We start from the raw sequence: 10,179 nt of genomic DNA, 5'->3' as shown, positions 1-10,179 counted from the left end.
TGGCACAGTTTTTGAGTGTTCCACAGGTTTCTCATTGGGATGCGGTCATTCGTGTCTTGCGCTATCTTAAGGGTAGTCCGGGACAAGGTATTTTGTTGCGACCTACGACAGATTTACACTTGACGGCGTTTTGTGATAGTGATTGGGCAGCGTGCCCGTTGAGTCGGCGTTCCTTGTCAGGTTATTTTGTTTTCTTAGGCGTTCCCCTGTTTCTTGGAAGACTAAGAAACAGCCAACTGTAGCCACATCCTCATCTGAAGCCGAATACAGGTCTATGTCCCTCACTTCTCGTGAGTTGAAATGGTTGAAAATGTTGTTGTTTGTTCTTGGTGTTAAGCATTCAAAGTCTATGCAGTTGTTTTGTGATAATCAGTCGGCTTTGCATATAGCTAAGAATCTAGTGTTTCATGAACGTACGAAGCATATTGAGGTAGACTGTCATTTTGTTCGTGATGAGTTGATAAACGGTAATATTTCTACCTCATATGTTCCGACAGGTCATCAATTAGCAGATATTCTCACCAAGGCTCTTGGACGTCAGCAGTTTGGTTTTCTCTTACGCAAGTTGGGCATTCGTGATTTACATGCTCCAACTTGAGGGGGAGTATTAGGAGTTTGGTTTGTTATATTTATGTTAATATTGTATGTTTGACAAGTCTATCTTGTTAGGAGTTTTAGGCAAGTTAGGTATTCTATTGTATTGAGTATATATTGGTGATTAATGGAATACAGAAGGCTAAGCCGTTTTCTCCACATCTTTCTCCACTTAACAAAAATTAAAAAAAATACTTCATAGTATAAGTCTATAAGCCTAGTTTATAATTTTTTAAACTATTAGTCAAGCCTATTGTTACAATTAATGTGAACTGGAGAGAGTATTAAAAATGACTTGTAATGAGAAAACATAGGCACAAAAGCTTCAACGAACACATTCAAGGCGAAAATTTATTAAAAGCCTTATTTTCTGCATGGCCATTTGACACGCACCAAAAACACTAATTAGATAACGGGTAACCCCTGACTGATCAAGTATCCCACAGGCCACAACTCCTAAGCCAAAATTAGGCTGCCTCAAACACAAAATAACCACCCGTCCACCACCTTGAACAACGTCTACACCAAGCAAACAAATATCTGATACAACATACAACTTTTTCAATAACATTCAAACTTCACTTCCACCTATTTCCAATATCCTCCAAACCCAGAAAATATGACTGAAAACGTCAACTACGAACGACAATACGACAACGACGACGACAGATTAAGCTCACTTCCCGACGCCATCATCACCGTCATACTCTCTCTCCTCCCAATCGACACCTCCGCCGCCACCTCCGTCTTATCCCACCGTTGGCGCCGCCTCTGGACCGCCGTCACTAGCCTCGAATTTCACGCAGATGGTTCCACCTTCACCACCACCGCCGACCACATCTTAGCTCAGCTTACGGCTCCGACACTCCGCGTTTTCCACCTTTCTCTCACTTCGCCGTCCGAATTGCCGGAATCCGATTCGCTTGAATCGAGTTTCCGTGAAGTTTGTCGCCGGAATGTGGAGAGTGTTTTTATTGATGTAAGATGTTCGTTTTATGAAGAATTCTTTTATGTTCCTGTTTGTTTGTTTAATTCTGTTGTGATTTTGGATTTGGAATTGGTTGGTAAGCTTAAATTTGATTTTGCTGATGACGAAATTGGAGGTGTTGTACTTCCAAATTTGAGGAAATTGAGTTTGAATTATCTTCTTGATGTTCCGTTTTGGTTGGGGAATTTAATTAGGTGTTGTCAAAAATTGGAGGATTTAGATTTGGTGTTTAAATTGGATGTTGTTGAGTCTGAAATTGCGGATTCTGTGAATATTTGTGCTCTTAATTTGAAGTTGTTGAAGATTGATTTGGAGTTTGTTGGTCAGACACAGCATATTAATATATCTATTGATGCGCCTCAATTGGAGTATCTTAATTTGCGTGATTGTACTTCGTTTTATGATTTCGTTCGGAGCCCAACTAGATTGGTTAGAACATGTATTGATTTGATTAAGGAGGAGCGGTATCTTGAGGATGAAGATGATATGGATTGGTTGCCTAGTGGCGATTATCTTCGCCACATGTCTAAGTTTATTGGAGGGATGTGTAGTGTTAGTAGCCTTGATTTAAAGCTTGACAGTGATACCAATATATTTACTCACCTTAGCTCTGTGGGTAATGGGTTTCTACCAGTATTCCGAAATCTAACCAATTTCGAAATGACCTTGGATGGTATCGGGCTAAATGGTTGGAAGGATTTGATACTTTCGCTGCAATGCTTTCCTAACTTAAAGCATCTTGAGGTTAACATGGAAGGTGATCCCCCAATGGATCTTAATCATTGGTCTGAACCAGGTTCCGTGCCTGATTGTTTGGTAAGTAAGATGAAGACTATACAGATAAGGGGGCTTATTGGAATTGATGATGACCTCAAGTTGTTGGCATACATTCTGAGTAACGCAGTTGTTTTGAATGAGCTTTGCTTAGATGTTTGTATGAGGGATGACTCTAATGATTTACTATGGAAGGAACGTAAGTTCTGTATGTCCTTGTTCAAGCTCCCTAGGAAGTCATCAACTTGTGAGATTGTGTTCTCGGGAAGGTCTGCCACAACATCAAGTAGTGCCTTTGAAGATGAATACCTTACATGTCAAATGTATTTGGCCGATTGATGATTTGACATTATAGTGGCAACTTCTTACTCTTCAAAAGCCAACATTAGAGCACTTGGGTGGCAGGTATTGACTACCCAATTTCATTTGTATTTAATTTAATGTATGCATATAGCTTGGTTTCTGCTTAAAGTTATTTTTGAAGTGCATATAGCTTGGTGTGTATTAGTGTATAAAAGCTTGCTTTGTACTTGTCTATTTGATTAGTTCTGTGTGTACTGTGTAAACTTCTTCCACTAATACAATGGCAATTGTTATTGTAGATTCTAGTCTTTTCTCTTCTCCATATAGCTATGGTGTATTTTTGTTCCAATTATGACTTATAATGTAATGTTCTGTATGTTACAATAATAGTAAATGAATTTCTAATATTACACAAATGAGCAGGCAAGTAGTTCATATGATCAGAGTACTGTTTTTACCCTGCCAGGTGATCACATAGCCACCTTAGAATTCAATAGTTGTGAAGTGTTAAATTGTGCTAAGTGCATATTGATTTTTAGTAAAGGGTGAACACACAAGTAGTCGTCTGAAATCAAAGAAGATATAGAAGTGATAACTCATCTGTTTGAGGGGATTATCTAGTTTACATTCTACTTGCAATTGCAAACAACAGTCAGTGATGATTAATAACTTTGTAGAATACCTTAACTTTGGAGTGTGCCGTAAGGCTTAAATGATATTGTGGTAAATAACAATATTCCAAACTGAACCTCTTTATCTTGTTTTCTATTTTTGTAAACTATTAACTATGTAATAGCTTCAGGTTATATGATAGATTATAGACTGGCCAAGAGATGGCAAAGATTTAGCTATGCTAATAAGGGAACCAAGGATGGAGCAGAAAAAGAATGTTGTGCATAAAAGGCGCCTGTTTTGCTCCCTAAGGGAGTGTTTAGTTGGGTAGAAGGAAAGTGATATTTACCATTATTTTTTCCCTTAAAATGTGTTATCCATGGTAATTCATTGTTCATTAAAAATGTTTCCATCAAACCAAGTGGAGCACTGGAGCCTAAGAGTCAGAAGGATGTAACTTAGGAAGAGGAAAATGAAAAGGTCAAAAGGCATAAAGCCTAGTTGCTTTTGCTTATTTATTTGATACACATGTTAAGGGAGCTCCTGCAAGTATTAAAAAATGTGTAGGAAGTTTAGCTTGGACTCCTTTGAGCCTAGGAGATTCATTGCAAATTTGATCCCATGGAACTAATACAACCCCAAGTGGACAAAATCTAAAACTTTCTTAAGTTGCTAGGTATTTGCCTCATTTTGTTGAGTATATATGTCTTTTGCTGTAAATCTAAGCCCTAATCACTGGATTTTTATTTAAATCAATTTATCAGCGTTAGATTTTAGTTTATTCCTGTGAAAACATATGTGAATTTAAGAGATGCCGGTCACATATTTTTAGGAGATGAAAATGTATTGGTATTAGAATGTTCAAGATGAATAGGTGCTGGATGTATGAATGCTCTTAACTGTAAGTGGTTAAATCAAATAAGATAAAGATAATGATAATTTGGAAAAAGTAGATTTGGAATAATCTGAATGTCCCTAAGCATCAATTTGTTAGTTGGCTTGCTGTACAATGACAACTTGAGGTTAAAGTACTAGGTGTGTCCTTTGGTAAAACCATGGCAGTTTGTTTAGTGTGCTTTGCAGCTGATGGATAACTAAGAAGTGCAAAGGTCTTAGTGTCCTACATGTTTCTGCAGGAAGGTCCTGTTTCAGGGAATTTGATCATTTCGTTTCTTACCAGTGATAGTGAACAGAAGCTGGTAATGGTTGATGAACTTGTAAAGAGCCCAGTTTATGACATCTATATATGATTTATTTCATAGCAGAGACTGCCTTGAGCCCTTGATGCTTGGACACTAGTGTACTGTGCAAATCTCTCATTAACGAGTCTAGAAAACAGGCGAAGTGTATAATGTGCCTCTTGCCTCCTGGAGTCCTGGCATGTCATTTTGTAAATTAGCTTGTGTTCATGTCCAATTAAACTTACTCGAACATCATAAAATAAGAATAGCTTTTAGTGCTAGATTAGGCTAGGGAGGGGAAAGGGCAGAAGAAAGGATGTCCTGACTCATGAGAGAAGGGGTTTAGAAGGAGAGGGTGAGCGCTCAAACGGCAGTAAATACTAAATAGCTTCTAAGTTCTGATTGTTACTGATTTCTAGTTTTATCTGGTGCACAAAGATGTATTCTTCCCAAGCTGTTAAAAACTATTGTTATGACTATTAATTCCCTTTATATAAAGTTGTACAGCTGATTAATGAGAACAGGTTATTCATAACTGGTGGTCTATTTGTAAAGTTAAGACTAAGGCAGAGGATCAAAGTAAGAAACTGCTTACTATGTACTTTTTTTTTTTTTTTTTCTTTTTCTTTTATTTATTTTTAATAAAAATAACTGAGAAAATGTGTGGTTTTTTCATTTTTTGTAACATGAAGATACCTAGTCATCTGATTGGCAAGTGAAAGTTGCCTTCTTTTTTCTCCCCATTAGTCATTACTACCTATGAACCTATCTTACCTTTTATTCTTCCAAAATCAAATATTTATCATAATTTTATTACGAAGTAGAAAATTGTGCCCAAAAATATTTACTCCATCATTTTACTTTTCCCAATATTGAAATGTATTCCAATACAGTAATACTCTATATATAAGTACAATGAACTAAGGATTATTTTTTGAAAACGAACTACAGATTATAATACTCTGTATATTTTTAATTAAAATAAAATGCAAGTACAATGTATTAATAAATAATATCATGTAATTTCCAATGAATTTATATGCATAGTGTGTACGAGTATATTTTGATTAAAAAAAAAAAATTTATACGGAGCAAGTACAATGTATAATTAGTGCATTAATCTAAATGAAATTTAATAATGTACCTTTTTCAACTACGGAGTAAAAAAAAATAAAAATCTAAGTACAATGTACGATATAAGTGCAATGTACCATTATAATTATAAGTACACAATAAACCTTTGTTTCTTAATTATCAAAATTTCACATTAACGTTAGTTGTAGGACCAAGAGAGTATAAATTTATAATTCCCACTTGAGAGTGAAAGTGGGACTGTGAGAGTGAAAAAAATGGTTGATGGCAAAATTATGAAATGCTATATCAGAAAACAGCGCAGAAGGTCGAGGGCGGAAGAAGAAGACAGGTTGAGCTCACTTCCTGATGTCATTCTCACCAACATTCTTTCTCGTCTCCCTATCCATGTTGCCATCGCAACCTCCGTCTTATCCCACCGATGGCGCCGGGTCTGGACCGGCATCACCTGCGTTGAAATCGTTACTTGTAGAACATCAGGAGTTGCCGCCATGTTTGACTGCATCCTACGACAGCTTACATCCCGGAAGCTCCACGTCTTTGATCTTGCTCTGCTAGAGGTGTTTAAATCTCCGGAAATTAGTGAATCAGAAATAGAATTATGGGTCCGTGAAGTTTGCAGTCGAAATGTGGAGGATATCAGGATCGATGCACATTATGATAGTCAGTTTTGTGTACCCGCTATTCTGTTCAATTCACAATCTCTGGTAACTTTGAAATTATGGGGCTTGCTTCAGTTTAAATGGCCGGAAATTGGGAGCTTATGCTTTCATCTACCTAATTTGAAGTCACTTAACCTTTGCAAGCTTATTGATGTTCCTCTTTCGTTGGGGACTCTATTAAGATCTTGCCCTCATTTGGAACATTTAGATTTAGACTTCGATCTAGCTGATAATCTACATTTTTCATTGTCTAGTTCTGTTGTGAATATCATTGCCCCCAATTTGAAATCATTGTCTATACATATGCTATACACTCCCGGGCAAATTAGTGTATATATCGATGCACCCAAATTGGAAAACCTGAAAATTGAGAATTTCTATTCAATTTATTACTTTCTCCGGAATCCAACTGTGTTAAAGGAAGCGCGTATTGAATTGATGCATGATGAATGGTATGGGCTGGAGTCAGATGATGAAGAGGAGAAAGAGCTGGATTATGGCTCATTGTCTGAAGCACGAAAAGAATATCTTCACCAGATGACCAAGTTTGTTGGAGGAATGTCTACTGTTACCAATCTTGAGCTAAGGCTAGAGAGTCTGACCAATATATTCAAATATCAAAACCCTGTGAAACTGCCAATCTTTTCTAACGTAGCCCATCTCGAAACAAATTTCTTGAAGGATTTGATGTTTTCCTTACATTGTTTTCCCAACTTAGAGCATCTTAAGGTGTCAGATTGTGATGATAAAATGGAGCAAAGTAGTTTGTGTACACCAGATTCAATTTCAGATTGTTTGATAAGTAAGCTCACAAGACTATACAAATATGGAGACTGAAGGGAACTGATGATAACCTCAGGTTTCTGGCATACATTCTACGTAATGCTTTTGTTTTGGAAAAGCTTCTCGTAAAATTTCATATGGTGGATGGGGAATATGACAAATATGAACGCGAAAAAGCATATGCAGTGTGGAAGGAATGTCAGTTCTGTAAATCATTGATGAAGCTTCCAAGGAGCTCTTTGACGTGTCAGCTTGAGCTTTCTGGTCGGTCTGTTATAGCATCAGGTAATGGCTTACAAGGTGGATACCTTCCATGTCAAATTTTTATGGGCTGATAAACCTGATGTATGCAACTTGTTTTTCAAATGCAACATTCAAGCTTATGGGTTGTAGGGATTGACTACTGAATTCCGATTGATTTTTGGTTTATATGCATAATTGCGTGTAGTTTAGGGCTTAACAATGTTTCTAGAAATCCTGGATATGTAACAGGGTATTCTAGCCTTGCTATGTACTGGTCTTTACTCTTTTCTATTAAGTTTTTATGTATTATTCTATTCCCTCCATCCCTAAATTACATTCCCCTTTCTAGCATTTATTCCTCACATAATAGAGAGAAAGAGGAATGTAATTTAGGGACGGAGGGAGTAGTTCTTTTACTTTTCTCTATGACTATGGTAAGTCTCTCATTTATTTATTAATAACTTAGTGTACGTAGTATGAATTCTGAAGGACGTTTATTAAAATTAGCAAAGAATCCAAAAGCTCACTGGTAATAAAATGGTAGATTAATTAGCCACTCATCAATGAGTATAGAAAACAGGTCGAGTGTACCGTGTACGTCTTGCCTCCTGCCCTCTGGACTGTCATTTTGAAAATTAGCCTGTGTTCATGAACTATGCTCAAGATAAATTGAAGTAGCTTACTCCACAAGGTCAGGTGAGGGAGGGACAGAAGAAATGAGAGAAGGAGGGGTTAGAAGGAGAAGACGAGGTCAAATGGCAGTAAATAGCTGATGGTTGCTAATTCATAGAATTAGTATCTGGTGCACAAAAATGTATTCTTCCCTAGCTGTTCTAAACTAAGTTATGTGTATCATTTCCCTTTATATTAACATATACAGCTGACTGATAAGAAAATGGATCTTCGCAACTGGTGATCTATTTGTAAATGAAACCAAGGCAGATGATAAAAGTTATGAAACTGCTTGAAACATTTCCATCTGTATATAGACATTTGACATGTTAACGCGGAGTAAAGATTACTAAGAAAAGGTGGGGGTGGGGAATTTTTTGTAACATGAAGATTACACATGATGGGAGTTCAGGAAGCCTGTATATTCCCTATCTGTTCGACTGCTAAAGTTAGGCAGCTTCTCTTTGTGCTTATACAATTGATCTCAGGTTTTTGCACTCTCCTAGTCATCTTTCTACTTTGTAATTCACAAGTTAAAGTTGGCTTCATTTTACCTTAATTTTATTTATAATTCATGTTAAATACAAATGTACAATAAGCTAGATATAAAAAGAGGGTACTGTGAAACACATGACCATGATTTATTGTCTACTTCCGTGTGGAAAATAATATTGCAGGTGATGTTAAGTTATTCTAATATTGCCACTTTGTTTAGCACCATCAGGAATAACTAACCAGAGTCCTGTTCCTCTGTGCCATTCTGAGACTCAGAACTCATGACGAATCACCGTAAGTATGATGAACCATCACTGTCTAATATACAATTAGGAAAAATTGCAAAAAAATAATACAATCTTTGGTTTGTTTTTAATTAATAATACAATCTTTCGATTATTCTTTAATATTACAATCTTTAGGGGGTGTTGAATTTTAACAGGCAAAAACTGGTTGGTAACCTGTTTTTACAGGTTACCTTAACACATGTCATCTTTATATTGGTTTTGACGATTTAATTTGATTTTTAAAATATTTTTCTTTTTTTAAAAGATAAAAAATAATAAAAAGGCTTTTATTATTAAAAAAAAAAAAAAAAAAAAAAACCACCACCCAACCACCACTTCCCCACCATCCTGCCACCATTCCCTCTGCCCCAGCCAGAAACCCGACGGTCGGCCGGCGTTCAGTTCACCCCCTATTCCCCAACCAGGCCGAAACTCCCACACAGCCCCCGATTCCACCCCTTCTCGACCACCGCAGCCTACCTCCACCACCCAGAACTCCCACAAATCGCAGCCAAAGAACCGCGACCAACCTTATTCTTCACGAACAACAGCCTTGTTGTCGTTCCCGATCCTCGAACCAACGATAAAATCCCCAATTGCGGTTCAACTTAGAGCCAACGTATCTCTTGATTTAGGGTGGTTTGGGCGGTTTCAAGCGACAATTCAAGCTAACACTTCAAGTGGTTTCAGGCAAATATTTGGTCAGATGCTCAGGCGCGCGAGTTGTTCAGGCGAAAATTCAGCCTGTATCTGGCAAAAATTCAGGCTATTCCTTTCGATTATTGGTGTAATTTTTGGGTGTTTCCTGTTGCAATTTTCAGGTCACTTCCAGGGCGTTTAGGCGGGGTTTCCATGCGACCGGTCGGTCCTTGGGTGGGGGAAGAGGGCTGCGTGTAGGGGAGGGGGAGAGGTGGCGGTGGTGGTGGGGAGGTGGTGGCAGGTTGGATTTTTTTTTTATCAAAAAATTAAAAGTTATTAAGTGGAGCGATTTCCGTAAATAATGCTAAAATAAAAAATAATTCCGTGTATACGTTGTTTTAAAAAAATATTTCCCACCAAACCGTCCACGTAGGCTCAGATTTTTGGCTTTTTTTTGCTATTAATAAACCGCTAATAAAGATTGCGGTTCTACACAAATTAAAACCGCTAATTGTATTAAAGGTTCTTCAAATAGAACCTCTAATACCATTAGCGGTTCTATTTGAATAACCTGAAATGGTTAGAGGCTCTTTAAATAGAACCTCTAATGGTATTAGCGGTTCTATTTGAATAACCTGAAATGGTTAGAGGCTCTTTAAATAGAACCTCTAATGGTATTAGCGGTTCTATTTGAATAACCTCTAATACCATTAGCGGTTCTATTTGAAGAACTTGTAATGGTTAGAGGATCTTTAAATGGAACCTCTAATGGTATTAGCGGTTCTATTTGAAGAACCTCTAATACCATTAGCGGTTCTATTTGAAGAATATAAACATTAAGCCTAATAAGTTAC

At 37.2% G+C, this 10,179-nt stretch overlaps 2 protein-coding genes across 2 annotated transcripts; both read left to right on the top strand.

Annotated features, from left to right (window-relative positions):
* The first annotated feature begins 1,213 nt into the window (after nucleotides 1–1,213).
* LOC110683924 (F-box/FBD/LRR-repeat protein At5g22660-like) lies at nucleotides 1,214–2,695 on the top strand. Its single transcript, XM_021860328.1, has one exon. It carries the CDS (start codon nucleotides 1,214–1,216, stop codon nucleotides 2,693–2,695), a length of 1,482 nt encoding a protein of 493 aa, XP_021716020.1.
* Nucleotides 2,696–5,437: 2,742 nt separating this feature from the next.
* LOC110683923 (F-box/FBD/LRR-repeat protein At1g16930-like) lies at nucleotides 5,438–7,548 on the top strand. Its single transcript, XM_021860326.1, has 2 exons — nucleotides 5,438–6,966; nucleotides 7,014–7,548. Exons 1-2 carry the CDS (start codon nucleotides 5,802–5,804, stop codon nucleotides 7,322–7,324), a joined length of 1,476 nt encoding a protein of 491 aa, XP_021716018.1. The 5' UTR covers nucleotides 5,438–5,801; the 3' UTR covers nucleotides 7,325–7,548.
* Nucleotides 7,549–10,179: the final 2,631 nt, after the last annotated feature.

This window comes from Chenopodium quinoa, unplaced genomic scaffold (assembly GCF_001683475.1).
Source record: "Chenopodium quinoa cultivar QQ74 unplaced genomic scaffold, ASM168347v1, whole genome shotgun sequence".
NCBI lineage: Eukaryota > Viridiplantae > Streptophyta > Magnoliopsida > Caryophyllales > Amaranthaceae > Chenopodium > Chenopodium quinoa.
This window is presented reverse-complemented; position numbering and strand designations above follow the sequence as displayed.